Source organism: Grampus griseus (assembly GCF_964374135.1).
Source record: "Grampus griseus genome assembly, chromosome: 6".
Lineage (NCBI taxonomy): Eukaryota > Metazoa > Chordata > Mammalia > Artiodactyla > Delphinidae > Grampus > Grampus griseus.
The window spans coordinates 63,975,103-63,991,958 of NC_139000.1; the positions used below are offsets into that span (position 1 = coordinate 63,975,103).

A 16,856-nucleotide genomic window follows, 5' to 3' on the forward strand; every position below is an offset into this window, starting at 1 on the left:
AAATCAGATAAATTAAAGAAATATGAAGGTGAAGCACGGAAGAGCACTAAGGGAAAAAGAAAGTATTTGTGTGTTCCTCTATTCATTCAGGATCTTTGTTATAGAAATAGTGTCTTGCTTACCTAAATAAAGTTACCACATCCTCTTTAGTTGCTACTACATCTTCCTCTGGAAGCATACTCAAAATTGCAGCTTTTAAGAACACATATGTTGCCTTGAGGAAAAGAAAAGCAGCTAGTCAGAGAGCATCCTGGGTACATGACATTGCTATCTTGCAAATCAGGAAAGACCTACAAATCTTCCAGATATAATATTTAAGAGGTATCAAATATATTAAAAAAAAGGAAATGAAGTCTTATATCACCTGTTCCAAATGAGATCAAAACTTTTCACCTAATTTTGGCCATTTTCCTATTATACAACTGTAACGTTCATGGATGAGAAAATGGACAAAATGAAAAAGAGATCATTATCTCATTCCTCCCAACTTTTCACAAATGGATCAGAATTTTTTTAGAACTCTTTTTAATTAATTAATTTATTTATTTGCAGTACGTGGGCCTCTCACTGTTGTGGCCTCTCCCGTTGGGGAGCACAGGCTCCGGACGCGCAGGCTCAGCGGCCATGGCTCACGGGCCCAGCCGCTCTGCGGCATGTGGGATCTTCCCGGACCGGGGCACGAACCCGTGTCCCCTGCATCGGCAGGCGGACTCTCAACCACTGCGCCACCAGGGAAGCCCTGTATTTTATTTATTTTATAGCTAGCAGTTTGTACCTCTTAATCTCCTTCCCCTAACTTGCCACACCTGTTGGAATGGCTATCATCAAAAAGACAACAAATAATAAACGTTGATGAGATTGTGGAGAAAAGGGAACCCTATATACTGTTGGTAGGAATGTAAATTGGTACAGCCACTATGGAAAACAGAATGAAGTTCTTCAAAAAATTAAAATAGAACTACCATATGATCCAGCATTTCCATTCCTGGGTATATATCCAAAGAGAAACGAAAACACTAATTCAAAAAGATATGTACATCATAACGTTAATAGCAGCATTATTTACAAAAGCCAAGACATGGAAGCAACCTAAGTGTGCAGCAACGGATGAATGGATAAAGAATTAATTTTGATTATTATGAAAAGCCTTGTTATCAGGGTATCAAAAAGTCTACAAACAATTATCAATACTTGATATCTAATACTTTTTATATATAAGTACAGTTCATCTTCACAGATAAAGCCTCTCTGTTGAAAAAGACTATTTGGATGGCTTTTAAAGCACGTAGTGCTGAGGACAGTGGTTACAAACAGCAGGTACTTAATGTCCACTTCGTCCTCTGATGGATCTCTAAGTTGAGAAAACAGTGTCAATATCATACTATGGAAGAAACAGTCCTAGATGAAAATCATCCTGTACACTTATGAGCAAACAGATGACATTAATGAAACTGTACTTTACCTTGGACCATTTACTCTCTTTGCAAAGCAGATCTGAATAGTAATACGCCTCCCTCCAGTTTTGTTGGAATACAAAAATCCACATCAGCTCCCAATAACAGAGATGGTGAAACTGTTTCCATTCTTCTTGAACTGAAATGCATTTTCGAAATATCTCTTGTGCCTATAAGTCAATTGCATAAAGCTGATCATCCAGATATTAGACAAGGAGATAATAACCTAATGGAAAAATACATAAAACACTTTGTACAAAAAGAGCAAAATCATCACTCATGAAACCACTCAATACGACAACACATTCCTTTCCTTACATGCAACAATACAGTTAAATTTCGCCTCTTTATGTAACTTTGTGAGAGGGCCATGGAACTTTATAATGTGGGAGTAGCAAAGTTCCTTTCTTAAGACAGACGTAAAATGCAGAAGTCCTTTAAGAAAAGATTTGACAATAAATTTAGAACTTCCAGAGAGTAAAATATACCTTAAACAAAGTTAAAGGCAATGGACAGACTGGGAGAAGATATCGCTATATGCGTAACGGGCAAAGGATCAACCCTTATACAGCAATTTTATAAAATCCTTAAAAAAAGACAACTCAGTGGGAAAATTGTTTAAAGATATAAACAGGAAATTAGAGAAAAAGATAATGAGTGGCAAATATACATATGAAGAAATTTTTACACTGGAAAAGATAAATTAAAAGATTAGATTATCATTTTTCAGCCATCACATTGGCAAAAATAAAACAGATAAATAATGACCAGAGTTGCCAAAGAGCACTGAAAACAAGTATTCTCATATCTTTACAGGAGATGTAAGATGTAAATGGACTAGCCTTATTAGGAGGGCAAGTTGTCTGAATTTATCAAAATGCAAACATCTTTGACCTAGAAATCCTCATTATCAGAATCGATCTTATATAAATACACTTTTGCACAGAAATATACACATAATAATGTTTACAACAGCATTATGTATAGTAGCCAAATGTCTATCAATAGTGGGCTGCTTTAGTAAGTACAGTATATCCATCTCATTGAATGAAACCCAGCCATCAAAAAGAATGAGGAAGATTTAGAAATACTAACCTGGAAAGAAATCCAAGATGTATTGTAAGTAGAAAAAAATCAAATCAAGGAAAAATACATGTTTGACCCCATTTGTGTAGAAGAAAATTGTTCATGAGTATATTTATATAAAAGGCTATTCACTCTTCTTCTTCAAGGGAATTAGTGAATAATTTCCTTTGATGGGGAGCACACATGTAGTACAGTGGAGTGACCTTTATGCAGGGGCAAGATTCCAAAGCCAATATGTAATACCGAGATGGATAGTAGTCAAAGATTTTTGAAAGCCCCTTAAACTGCCCAACTGTATTTCTATATCCTACCCTGAATTGCCTCAGGTACTTTATGTGCAAATGTACAGTATATTCAGTAGTTTACTATATATCATAGAGTGCATCCACACAATTAACTTTTGGCTTTTTAATTACATATTTTCCCTTTATTTCTGTCTAGTGCATAGAGCTGGACTTGCTCATTTGGAATGGGTGCACTACGCAACTCCACCATATAGACAGCCCCCCAAATGACCGCTTCAGATAAGTTACCTCTTCCACATTTCCTTTCAGCAGCTCTATCCGGCCATGATAAAACAACATGAGGGAGCCCTGCGGAGGGAGAAACAGACTGTTCAATGGTCAACCCTGGTTGATTGATTATGGTTGAAAAAGACACTTGAAATTCTAAGCGTACATTTGGAAACTGCTGGAGGTAGGGTTCAAGGAGACGCTCTGCTTCCACAACATTCACTTCTCCTGTACCTAGAAATTTAACAGGAAAAGCCTCAGTCTTCAAGAAATGTGGTTGACATGTATAACTATTTCTCCAAATTTCATTATAATATAGCAAAGACCTATTCATGGAAAACATGAAAACTGTTAATTTGTCATTTTAATATTTGGGAAATAAAAGAAGACAAGTCTCATCTATGACTTTAGTTTAAGAAAGCTCTAGGGCAAATTCTTAGGAGCAGAGGTGGTTGCCTTCAGTTCCTAATTGAAATTTCTGGTTTTAATAGCAATATTGAACTTATTTTAACCAAAAATTTAATTTTCTGCTAAAAAAAGAAATGTAATATGCTAAAAATAGATCACCTTAAACAAGCTTTATAGAATTTTTTAGCTGAGAACTGATTACAACGAATTTGATGAAAGAAACCCTCCACCCCCTCTGCCAAATGTTACTATGAGAAATGTCACAATTTTTCACTTTTGCTCAAAAAAAAGGTAAATACAGACTACGACCTCTTACTGATTTTTCTAAATTTTTACTTACTCAGATGAAAGATAATCAACGTTCAATGATGTGAAATATAATCCAGTCCTTACCAAGTATCAGGGAGATATAAGTATGAAAAGCTAGCATAGTTAAGCAGCATAGTGGAGACCTCATGCTTCTTCCTAAGGCACCTTCCCGTAACTGCAGGATGCCCAACTCCTATGGGAATTAGAGGCATTTTAGAATGAGAAGAGCATGATTGAAACATCATATTCAGAGACTTTAAAATGCTAGCTCATGGATCCCCACTCTCCAGGAAGGTGGAGTTTATTTTTCAAGAGCTTAGAATAGCAGTAGTATCTAACTAGAAGCAAATTTTACATTTTAAACTGGCATAAGACAATCTCCCAAATTCTTATATCATGTGATCTTAGGGAGAGAAAAAGGTAGAGCTCATTTCATAGAAAATGCTGTATTTCTCTTATATAAATATTAATTTATTAAAACATATTGAGGATCTAAGTACAAAATGCTACGGTGGGTATGAATATATACAGTTCTATGTCTTCAAAGATCTTTCCATCAAATAGCGAAGGTAGTACATGAACACATAATTTTACTGGAATATGGCAAGGGCCATAAGAGAGATAAGTAAATGATTCTGAAAGTTAGGAATACTTGAGCTTTGTTGGGAGAAGATAAGAGAAAGCTTTGTGGAATAGGTGACATTTATCTCAATCCTAATGGATGGAGAGGCTCTCAAGAGACATTATTTGGGAGGATGCCAGTTGGGGAGGACATCCAAAACAGACACCAGCAGAAGCATGGCAACAGAAAAGCACAGGGTCTATCTGGTGAACAACCATTTGCCCAGTTTAGCAGGAACACTAGGGAAGCAAAAAGGATGGGTAGTAGGCTAGAAGCATTGGCTAGAGTCAGCTCCTAGGGCCCTTGAATCCATGCTATAGTTTGGACTTTATTCAAGGGGCAAGTTGGAGCTACTAAAGAAATAAGGTGGAAGATGAATAGTAGAGGGGAAGGGTAACGATGAAATACAGAGTCTGAATAGATAGACCATATCAGGAAGGGATCACCATAAATACATAATACTTATGGAGAACCTGGACAGTGGAATAAATAGGGAAAAAAATTACAGCTTCTTATACCTGTTCTCATCTATTTCTCAAAACCTGCTCTCTGGACTAACAGGGACAACTTTTGCAATAAAGCAACTCTGGTAATAGCATATTGAGTGCTATGATTAATAAATGTTATACACTACAAAAACAACCACACAGAACTATAACAAACAAAACTCATGGAAAACAAATTTCCTTGCTTAGTTTTGTAGTGAAACGTGTAAAAACAAGGAAAACCAAAAGAACTGCAACTATGCTTGATCCATACGAATCATAAAATGTTAGACAGGGAAATCTAGCCTAATTTCTTGGTTTTGCAGGAAACTCTGGGGTTGCAAAAATGTTAGGGAAGCATATTTTAACCTCACATGAGTACTAAAGATCCAGCAAGCAGCAATATTAGTAAAACATAAATTTTAATCCCAGAATTTAAATAACAAAGATGAAAATTTTTAACTTTCAATAGAAAAACCATCTCTAACTCCTGAAAAATATAATCAAGACCCAATGCCTCTTCATTGTTCTGAAAACAAATTGCTAGCTATGAGGACATGTTGTATTTCCCTCATATTCAATAAATAACTTTTATTTTCCTTGTCAAAATTAAGAAAAAATTAATTTTGTACCCTATTTCCAGAAAATCCTATAAATTCTAGTAGTCTGATAATCCGTGCTGGTAAAAGGGACAGCATCTGTAAGAAAAAAATACAAGTGTACTTACTGTTAGTACATCTAACTGTAGATAAATGTTAAACTCTAACCAACTTCAAGTTTTAATGATTCAGTAATATGAAAAATTAGAACCAAGTTTAAACCACTGGACACGTCTCAATCACCACATACTGCACCTAGTATAATCATTACTTGTGACTTAATTTCATTTAGTTAAGACAATACACCTAAAAAGTTAAAAACAAAACAAAACAAAAAACCTGGCTTTTTCAGAATGCTCTAAAGAACACTTGCTCCTTTCATGTGGGTTGATAAAGTGATGAGAAGATAATCCCCAGTGTCCACCTCCAAAGTGTTTCTTTTAGCATCCTTTTCCAAAAGCAAAAGTCTGTTGTATTCTTCGGATATGCAGGCATGACGCAGAAGTAGACACCTACAGCACTACAGCCCCTCTCTGGGACATCCCTAAAGAGTAGGATAAAGGGAAGTCCTCCCAGGGCAGAACTTTGAGCAGTGCCCTGTTTGTTCACTTTGCCTGGAAGGAGAAATGGCCATATATGCAATTATTTACTGATTCATGGGTGGTTGCCAGTGGTTTGGTTGGATGGTCAGGGCTTTAGAAAGAACATGATGGGAAAACTGATGACAAGGAGCTCTGGGAAACAGGTATACGGACAGACATCTCAGAATGGGCAAAAAATGTGAAGATATTTGTGTCCCATGTGAATGTTCACCAAAGGCTGACCTCAGCAGAGGAAGATTTTAATAATCAAGTGGATAGGGTGATTCATTTTGTGGACACTAGCCAGCCTCTCTCCTCAGCCACCTCTATCATCAACCAATGGGCTCATGAACAAAGCGGCCACGGTAGTGTATACACTTATGTGTGGGATTCCCTTTACCACTTAATTTTCTCACCAATTCCAGTCAAACCTTAATATCAAAATATCTAAATAATATAGCAATTGGACAGATATCTACTCAAACCCTTCATCTACCCCAGAGCTTCATCATCCCTCAAACTATATTGTTCCCTCACCTATTTTCAATTTCAGAGCCACCATTGCTATAGCAATAATATTTCTGATGTGGAAATAGAACTGAATTTCAAGCTCCTTATTACCAAAAAATGTTACTAGTCCATTCAGAGAGCTGCATGCTTCCCTTATTATACAATCGAAAACTATTCTGAGCATGTGCAGAACTTTACAGCACATTCTGGCCAAAGCCCCCACAGGTTCACAGCACAAGAAAACTGATCCCACTGTAGCCACTTGCCAACCAAACCCAGGTAGTGGTTCAGGGTGAGGTTCAAATGCAGTAGCAGAGGCACTGAAAACCTAAGGTTCTTGTACAAAAGATTCTGGTTGCTTTCTGATCACTCACCAAATTAAAGGCCCCTATTCCAAGCTTGACGCCACCTTCAAACTCATAGAAGAACTGCTGCTCAACTTTGTTCTTCTGAATTACGTGCAGGATAGAAAGACATTCTCTGGATTGAAGAAAACAGTTATACTGTAAGTTTACTATGACACTGAAAACTAATTTTAAGTCAGATTTTGCATTTACAAACCATAAGATAAATGTCATTAGCCAAAATACTAGAGAATTTTTAAGTGGATGAAGCTGTGCTGCGTTTACTTTTTTTCTTTTTTCAGTTTGCCGATATTTTATTTTATTTTTTAATACATCTTTATTGGAGTATAATTGCTTCACAATGCTGTGCTAGTTTCTGTTGTACAACAAAGTGAGTCAGCCATATGCATACATATATCCCCATATCCCCTTCCTCTTAAGCCTCCCTCCCATCCTCCCTATCCCACCCCTCTACTGGGTAATCATCATTAAGGAATAACGACACACTCATTTCTACACTGTTTATCAGCACCAATCTTTCTGGGCTTAAAGCAAAAGAGGGTTCAAATATCAGCAAGCATGACTCAGGAGCCAAAGGACCGCAGGACTGTGATCTCACAGTTTCCCAGCAATGTGTTAGAGGAGACTTCCTAGGAATGCTCAGTCTCTCAGCCGTTGTGCACACTTCAGCAACCTACCTTCCCCTGAGTAACTGAGGTGCTACTGACAAAAAGACTTGAATTTCAGCATGATCACCATGGTCTCAAATAGACCAAAATAAAACTCACAACTAGGAAAGATTGAAAGAGGAAAGCAAGCTCGATAACAATTGCCTGCAACTGTCCTCTTATTTTTCCCTCTTCCATCCAAGCCGATCTTTCTGATTTCTCACTTTAATTAATTTTCTATGCATTTTTCCCTTTCCCTTCACATCTTCAAAAGGCAAATACTTAATCAGAGAAATGCAGATGAAAACAATGACAAAGATGTAAAAATTGGCAATAACCAGAAATTGCTTATCAAACCGACAGATATATTTTTTAAAGGTAGTAAGAAATAGCCAGATATTATGTATCACCTGGTGTGATGCACTTATAAATCATGCAACTTCACTTATGATGTATTCTAGCCAAATGCAACTAACCTGAATCTAATTTCCAGTTTACAGGAAATATAAAGGGCTACAGGAATGCTATGGACTGAACTATATTTCCCCCAAATTCATATGTTGAAGCTCTAATCCCCCCACCCAGTGTGACTGTATTTGAAGACAGAGATTTTAGGAAGTAATTAAGGATAAATGAGGTCATAAGGGTGGGGTCCTCCTCTGATAAGATTGGTGGCCTTATAAGAGGAAGGTCTCTCATTGCCATGTGAGGACACAGTGAGAAGGTGGCTGTCTGCAAGCCAAGAAGAGAGTCCTCACCAGAACCTGATCATGCTGGTACCCAGATCTTGGACTTTCATCCTCCAGAACTGTGAAGAAATAAATTTCTGTTGCTTATGCCATCCAGTGTATGATATTTTGTTATGGCAGCCTGAGCTGACTATGACAAGGAACAAGTTAAATGAAAACTCAAGGAAGCCACCAAACAAATCTGTGCATATCCTGCAGGACAAATGGGTTGCGCTTTTCAACAACTCTCATGAATACAGAGACTCTTCTAGAATAAGATGTATTTAATGAACATAAACACTGGATGTTCAAGGCAGTCTTGGGTTGGATCCTGGTGCTGACATTCCAGCAGTAAAAGAGATTTGGGGCCAACAGGCAAAATTTGAAGATGGATTGAGTATTATATGAAATGAAGACTTGTTGACATGAAAAAGTAAACATCATTAACTGAAAAACGCAGGTTAAAAAATAGTACATACAGTGTGATCTCATTTTCGTTTAAAAAATATATATATCTTTAGATACATGTAGAAAATATTCTGAAAGAATATATACTAAGATGTTAACAGCCATAATTACTGGGTGATAAGTATATGGTGTGTGTGTGTATTTTAATATTTGCTCATCCACATTTTCCTATTTTCCAAAATATATATGCCACTTTTGTGATAAAAACCATTATTTTAATTTTTTAAATAGAAAACCAGTGCTGGCAAAGGTAAGAACAAATAGACACATTCATTTATTTATGGTAAAATGGTAGTTATAGTAAAGAGGTTGGCAACCTATTGGAACATAGCCACACCCATTTACTTATAGTCTATGGCTGCTTACAACTTGCGGTCATAGAGTTGAGTAGTTGGGACACAGATCTTACAACCCACAAGCCTAAACACTTACTGTCTGGTATTTTAAGAAAAAGTTTGCCAATCCAATTATTCTTCAGAATAATTTTGCAATATATATCAGAAATCTTACACACGTGCATACCTTTGAACCAACAAATCTAATTTTATTCTAAGGAAATAGCATGGATACACACAAAACTTAACCTATAAGGAAAGATACTGTATTACTACCTATAATAAAAATTTATAAACAAACTAAATAGGCAACAACCGGAAACTGGTTACGAAGATAGTTGCATGCATGCATACATTTATACATACACATGTAGTATATCCAAATAGTGGAATACTGTGGAGCCATTAAAAGCCATGATGAATTAAAAATACTTAATGATCTAAAATTTTCTGACATGAAGTGAAAAAAGAAATTTCAAAATGACACAAAGCATATAATCTCACTGTATAAAAAGATAATTATATATGCTTATATACATGCACAAAACTTCAAATGTCAAAATATCAACAGGATGGCAGGATATGCATATTATGTTCAGAGTTATTTTCTGTGTAAATGTTCTATTTGCTGATAATAGATGATTATTACAAAATGCTCAAATAATATGGAGAAACCCTAAGTGTCCCTACACAATCATCCCACAGAGAGACGGTCACTGTTAACAGCCTGGTACATAATTTTCTAGTTGTTTTTATGCTTTACAAAGAATGCAATCTTTAGAAAACACAAATGGGATCACACAGTATATACTCTTCAATAGATTATATTGACAATTTTCCATGAAAATGCATGAAAGCTACCTTATTCTTTAACAAGTGCATATTATTCCATTCTATGGAATAATTTATTTAACCAAATTCCTATTCTTAAATTTTCAAGTTGTTTCAAAATATTCCATATTACAAACAATGCTGCTAAAGTGTTCTTATACCTTCATCAAGTACTTTCCTATATCAAGTACTATAACTATATTTATACCATCCTAACTGTTCATAGGATAAATTCTTAGAAAAAGAACTTCTGAGATGGAAGGTAATGCATATTCTTAATTTTGGTATATACTGCCAGAACATCCTTCATAAAAACTCTATCAGTTTAGACCCCCACCAACTTATGAGTTTCTCACACTGTCATTTGCCCTGAGTCATTTATATCACATTTCTATTTGTATTTTTTATTACGGGATATTTTTGCCATGATGAAAATTTATATGTTTATTTGGTCAAGTTAGTCTTCTATGGTTTCTGATTTTATGTCACACTTTAAAAGGCTTCTGAAATTGACATCATATATCTACAGATATGACACACTGAGAAGGACACCACATCACTTCTATAGTATTCTTGCCATAGAAAAATCTGAATTTAATCATTAAGCAACATTAGATAAGTCCACCTTGAGCAATGGTCTAAAAAATACCTGCCCAGTATTCTTCAAAAATGTCAAGGTCCTGAAAGACAAAGAAAGACTGAGGGACTCTTCCAGATTAAAACTGACTAAGGAGACGTAACAACTAAATGTGACATCCAGGATCCTGGAGTGAATCCTGGACCAGAATAAGGACACTGGTGGGACAATTAGAAAAACTTGAGTAAAGTCAATGAAGTAGTTAATAATAGTATATCAATGTTCGTTTCCTGGTTTTAATAATTATACTGTGGTTCCATAAGATGTTAACATTTGTATATTGGAAGAATATATGATAATTCTTTGTAAAAATTCTGGAATCATTTCAAAGTGAAAAATTTTTAAATAAATCAAAAGTTTAAAGGCCTTTGTGCTTTAGGACTATAAAAAGACTTTCCTATGTTTTGGTTGTACTCTTCTAAAAATATTTTAATATCAAATCTATACGGAATGTATCATTTTTTTATTTTTTGAATTTTATTTTATTTTTTTATACAGCAGGTTCTTATTAGTCATCAATTTTATACACATCAGTGTATATATGTCAATCCCAATCGCCCAATTCATCACACCACCACCCCCAAGCCCCCGCCGCTTTACCCCCTTGGTGTCCATAAGTGTGTTCTCTACATCTGTGTCTCAATTTCTGCCCTGCAAACTGGTTCAATTGTACCATTTTTCTAGGTTCCACATATATGCGTTAATATATGATATTTGTTTTTCTCTTTCGGACTTACTGAAGGAACAGTTTGCTAGTATTCTGTTGAGGATTTTTGCATTTATATTCATCACTGATATTGGTCTGTAATTTTTTTTGTAGTACCTTTGGTTGGTTTTGGTATCAGGGTGATGGTGGACTCATAGAATGAGTTTGGGAGTGTTCCTTCCTCTGTAATTTTTTGGAAGAGTTTGAGAAGGATGGGTGTTAGCTCTTCTCTAAATGTTTGATAGAATTCACCTGTGAAGCCATCTGGTCCTGGACTTTTGTTTGTTGGAAGATTTTTAATCACAGTTTCAATTTCATTATTTGTGATTGGTCTGTTCATATTTTCTATTTCTTCCTGATTCAGTCTTGGAAGCTTATACCTTTCTAAGAATTTGTCCATTTCTTCCAGGTTGTCCATTTTATTGGCATAGAGTTGCTTGTAGCAGTCTCTTAGGATGCTTTGTATTTCTGTGGTGTCTGTTGTAACTTCTCCTTTTTCATTGCTAATTTTATTGATTTGAGTCCTCTCCCTATTTTCTTGATGAGTCTGGCTAACGGTTTATCAATTTTGTTTATCTTCTTGAAGAGCCAGCTTTCACTTTTATTGATCTTTGCTATTGTTTTCTTTGTTTCTATTTCATTTATTTCTGCTCTGATCTTTATGATTTCTTTCCTTCTGCTAACTTTGGGGGTTTTTTGTTCTTCTTTCTCTACTTCCTTTAGGTGTAAGGTTAGATTGTTTATTTGAGATTTTTCTTGTTTCTTGAGGTAGGCCTGTATAGCTATAAACATGCCTCTTAGAAATGCTTTTGCTGCATCCCATAGGTTTTGGATTGTCGTGTTTTCATTGTCATTTGTCTCTAGGTATTTTTTGATTTCCTCTTTCATTTCTTCAGTGATCTCTTGGTTGTTTAGCAACGTATTATTTAGCCTCCATGTGTTTGTGGTTTTTTCTTCTTTTTCGCTGTTATTCATTTCTAATCTCATAGTGTTGTGGTCAGAAAAGATACTTGATATGATTGCCATTTTCTTAAATTTACTGAGGCTTGATTTGTGACCCAAGATGTGATCTATCCTAGAGAATGTTCCATGTGCACTTGAGAAGAAAGTGTAATCTGCTGTTTTGGGATGGAATGTCCTATAAATATCAATTAAATCTATCTGGTCTACTGTGTCATTTAAAGCTTGTGTTTCCTTATTTATTTTCTGTTTGGATGATCTGTCCATTAGTGTAAGTGAGGTATTAAAGTCCACCACTATTATTGTGTCACTGTCAATATCCTCTTTTAGAGCTGTTAGCAATTGCCTTATGTATTGAGGTGCTCCTATGTTGGGTGCATATATATTTATAATTGTTATATCTTCTTCTTGGATTGATCCCTTGATCATTATGTAGTGTCCTTCCTTGTCTCTTGTAACATTCTTTATTTTAAAGTCTGTTTTATCTGGTATGAGTATTGCTACTCCAGCTTCCATTGATTTCCATTTGCATGGAATATCTTTTTCCATCCCCTCACTTTCAGTCTGTATGTGTCCCTAGGTCTGAAGTGGGTCTCTCGTAGACAGCATATATATGGGTCTTGTTTTTGTATCCATTCAGCAAGCCTGTGTCGTTTGGTTGGAGCATTTAATCCATTCACGTTTAAGGTAATTATTGATATGTATTTTCCTATGACCATTTTCTTAAGTGTTTTGGGTTTGTTTTTGTAGGTGCTTTTCTTCTCTTGTGTTTCCCACTTAGAGAAGTTCCTTTAACATTTGTTGTAGAGCTGGTTTGGTGGTGCTGAATTCTCTTAGCTTTTGCTTGTCTGTAAAGCTTTTCATTTCTCCATCGAATCTGAATGAGATCCTTTCCGGGTAGAGTAATCTTGGTTGTAGGTTCTTCCCTTTCATCACTTTAAGTATATCATGCCACTCCCTTCTGGCTTGTAGAGTTTCTGCTGAGAAATCAGCTGTTAACTTTGTGGGAATTCCCTTGTATGTTATTTGTCGTTTTTCCCTTGCTGCTTTCAATAATTTTTCTTTGTCTTTAATTTTTGCCAATTTGATTATTATGTGTCTCGGCGTGTTTCTCCTTGGGTTTATCCTGTATGGGACTCTCTGTGCTTCCTGGACTTGGGTGGCTATTTCCTTTTCCACATTAGGGAAGTTTCGACTATAATCTCTTCAAATATTTTCTCTGGTCCTTTCTCTCTCTCTTCTCCTTCTGGGACTCCTATAATGAGAATGTTGTTGCATTTAATGTTGTCCCAGAGGTCTCTTAGGCTGCCTTCATTTCTTTTCATTCTTTTTTCTTTATTCTGTTCCGCAGCAGTGAATTCCACCATTCTGTCTTCTAGGTCACTTATCCGTTCTTCTGCCTCAGTTATTCTGCTATTGATTCCTTCTAGTGTAGTTTTCATTTTAGTTACTGTATTATTCATCTCTGTTTGTTTGTTCTTTAAATCTTCTAGGTCTTTGTTAAACATTTCTTGCATCTTCTCGATCTTTGCCTCCATTCTTTTTCCAAGGTCCTGGATCATCTTCACTATCATTATTCTGAATTCTTTTTCTGGAAGGTTGCCTATCTCCACTTCATTTAGTTGTTTTTCTGGGGTTTTATCTTGTTCCTTCATCTGGTACATAGCCCTCTGCCTTTTCATCTTGTCTATCTTTCTGTGAATCTAGTTTTTGTTCCACAGGCTGCAGGATTGTAGTTCTTCTTGATTCTGCTGTCTGCCCTCTGATGGATGAGGCTATCTAAGAGGCTTGTGCAAGTTTCCTGATGGGAGGGACTGGTGGTGGGTAGAGCTGACTGTTTCTCTCTGGAATGTATCTTTTATACAGTCTTTTTTCCAAAACGAAGAGCCAATTTTCCCAAAACCATTTATTAAAGTACCCATATTTTCCCACTGATTTTAGTTTAGTTTAGTTAGGTTTTTAGTATGCTTTGAATTCGCTGGTAAATGTACGTGTGTGTACACAGAAGTGCATGCATGATGTGCACGCACACATGCATGCACACGCATGTATGCGCGCACGCGCGCGCACACACACACACACACACACACACACACACGTTTCTAAGCCCTATGTTCCATTCCACTGATATATATTTCTGTGCCATTACAAGACTATTTTAATTCCTTTGGTTTTTAAGTTTTGATGACTGAAAAAGCAATCAACTCTTTAACATTCTTTTATATCTTCTAAAAAATATTTCAAGAGGAAAAGTAAAAACAATATATCAGGTTCCCCAAATCCACTCCCTTCCAGGATTTTGAATGGAATATAATTTTATGAAATCATGTTGGGTAAAAGCATCTCTTAAAATACTAAATCTTCATTCTGCTTCCAGTAATAGCAGGGTGGCTTATATTAGATTAACCCTCCCACAGATAACAATTATAAACTCTGGACAAAATGCAAAATGCATATTTAAAATATATTGGTAGGCACTGGAAACTGAAAAAAAAAGTAATGGGAAACTGGAGAAGGGTTGAAATTTGAAAAAAGAGAACAACTCTTGAAGGGACTTTAAGTTTATATGGCTAGTCACCTGGAAGTACTTCCTAGTACACTTGGTGCAGGACGCCTAGAACTCACACAGAAAGCCAGTCTTATTGGCTTCAAAAGGAGCACAGAGTTCAAATCTGCCAGATTACTTATAAGGTAATGGGGGAATTTTCAGATAGGAGAGAACCACATAGGAGGGAAACACCAAAATCAGTGTTAGAACTCCTCTCAAATTCTTGGCTAATTCATGATCTATGTGAGCACTGGGGAAACTCCAAAGAAAAGCAGAGACAAGACAGAAGAAGTAATGGAACCAAGATTTCAGATGCTGCCCACTACCAAAGAGTTAAGAGTATAGGCTCTAAGTCTAGTCAAGTCAAATGCTTCCCAGAGCAAGAATCAGCACTATTCTGAGAAAGAAAACCGAACCTAGAGTCTCTACAATGTATCACTATCTAGTGTACAATCAAAAAATTATTGACTTGATAACAGAAAAACACGACATATAGTCAGGAGAAAAAGCAGGCAATAGAAACTGACCCCAAGACGGCCCAGATGTTGAGATAATGTCTAATCTGAAGAAAACAATTTTTTTAAATGAACAGCAGCTCAGTGACCTATTGAACAAAATCAGATGACTAACATGTAACTGGGGTCTCAGAAGGAGAAAAGTGAGAATGGAGCAGAAAAAAATACTTGAAGAAATAATAGCTACACATTTCTCAAAGCCATACTTAAGCACATCAGTCAATGTGCTAAGAATAAAAAATACAAGTCTTCAAAGCAGCCAGAAGAAATGACAAATTACAGACAAGGGAAAAATAATTAAAATAACAGCTGACTTATGATCAGAAACAATAGAGGTTATAATACAATGGATTGACAGTTTTAAAGGGGCAAAAGAAGAAAAGAAAAAGAAAACCTTGTAACTCGAGAATACTATACTGAGCAAAAACAGCCTTCAAAGATAAAGATGTGGGCTTCCCTGGTGGCGCAGTGGTTGAGAGTCCGCCTGCCAATGCAGGGGACACGGGTTCGTGCCCCGGTCCGGGAAGATCCCACATGCCGTGGAGCAGCTAGGCCTGTGAGCCATGGCTGCTGAGCCTGTGCTCCGCAACGGGAGAGGCCACAACAGCGAGAGGCTTGCATACCGCAAAAAAATAAATAAATAAAAAATAAAGATGGGGCTTCCCTGGTGGCGCAGTGGTTGAGAGTCTGCCTGCCGGTGCAGGGCACACGGGTTCGTGCCCCGGTCCGGGAAGATCCCACATGCCGCGGAGCGGCTGGGCCCGTGAGCCATGGCTGCTGATCCTGCGAGTCCGGAGCCTGTGCTCCTCAACAGGAGAGGCCACAACAGTGAGAGGCCTGCGTACCACAAAAAAAAAATAAATAAATAATAAAGGTGTTTTCAGGTAAATGAAACAGTGAGAATTGATGAAAGTAGACACACACTGTAAGAAATCTTAAAAGAAATGCTTCAGTCTGAAATTAGACAGGAATGAATGAACACCAAAAATGGTAAATATATGGGTTAATAGTGAAGACCATGACATAAAATTGTTTAAAGCAAAAGGTGGGTACCACTGTGGGGTGTGTAATATACATACGTGTACTATTGTAAGAATAGTATAAAAGACAACAGGTGGTAAATGAAACTATACTTTTGCAAAGTTCTTATACTTGTGCAATGGTACAATATTAACTCTAAGTTGACTATGATAAGTTAAGAAGGCTATTATAATCACTAGAGCAAACACTTAAAAAAATTAAAGAGGGCTATAGCTAAGAAAACAATGGAAGGATTCCACTGGAATACATATACATATATTTTTTTTTATTTAAAGCAAAAGAAGGCAGAAAAATAAGGGGGGGGACAAATAAGGCAAAGGAAAAAAGCAAAATGGTACTCACAAACATATTAACTGTCACACTGAGTAAAGAAGCAAGACCAAATTAAGCATGTTTACAAAAAATGCAAATTAAATACAAAGACAAAGATAGGTTTAAAGTAAAAGAATATATGCCATGCAAATACTAATTATAAAAAAGCATGAGTAGCTTTATTAATATCAGACAAA

At 36.3% G+C, this 16,856-nt stretch overlaps 1 protein-coding gene across 3 annotated transcripts in view; it reads right to left on the reverse strand.

Moving 5' to 3' along the window:
- TTC39B (tetratricopeptide repeat domain 39B) overlaps positions 1–16,856 on the reverse strand; it is a 134,375-nt gene that overhangs the window by 23,426 nt on the left and 94,093 nt on the right. For all 3 annotated transcript variants that reach the window (XM_082657553.1, XM_082657554.1, XM_082657555.1), the window contains 7 exons: positions 6,941–7,046; positions 5,509–5,574; positions 3,854–3,962; positions 3,219–3,286; positions 3,074–3,133; positions 1,463–1,624; positions 123–214 (listed from right to left, as the gene is read on the reverse strand). In XM_082657553.1, the coding sequence (XP_082513679.1) occupies positions 123–214; positions 1,463–1,624; positions 3,074–3,133; positions 3,219–3,286; positions 3,854–3,962; positions 5,509–5,574; positions 6,941–7,046 (663 nt within the window). The remainder of the gene's footprint in view (positions 1–122; positions 215–1,462; positions 1,625–3,073; positions 3,134–3,218; positions 3,287–3,853; positions 3,963–5,508; positions 5,575–6,940; positions 7,047–16,856) is intronic.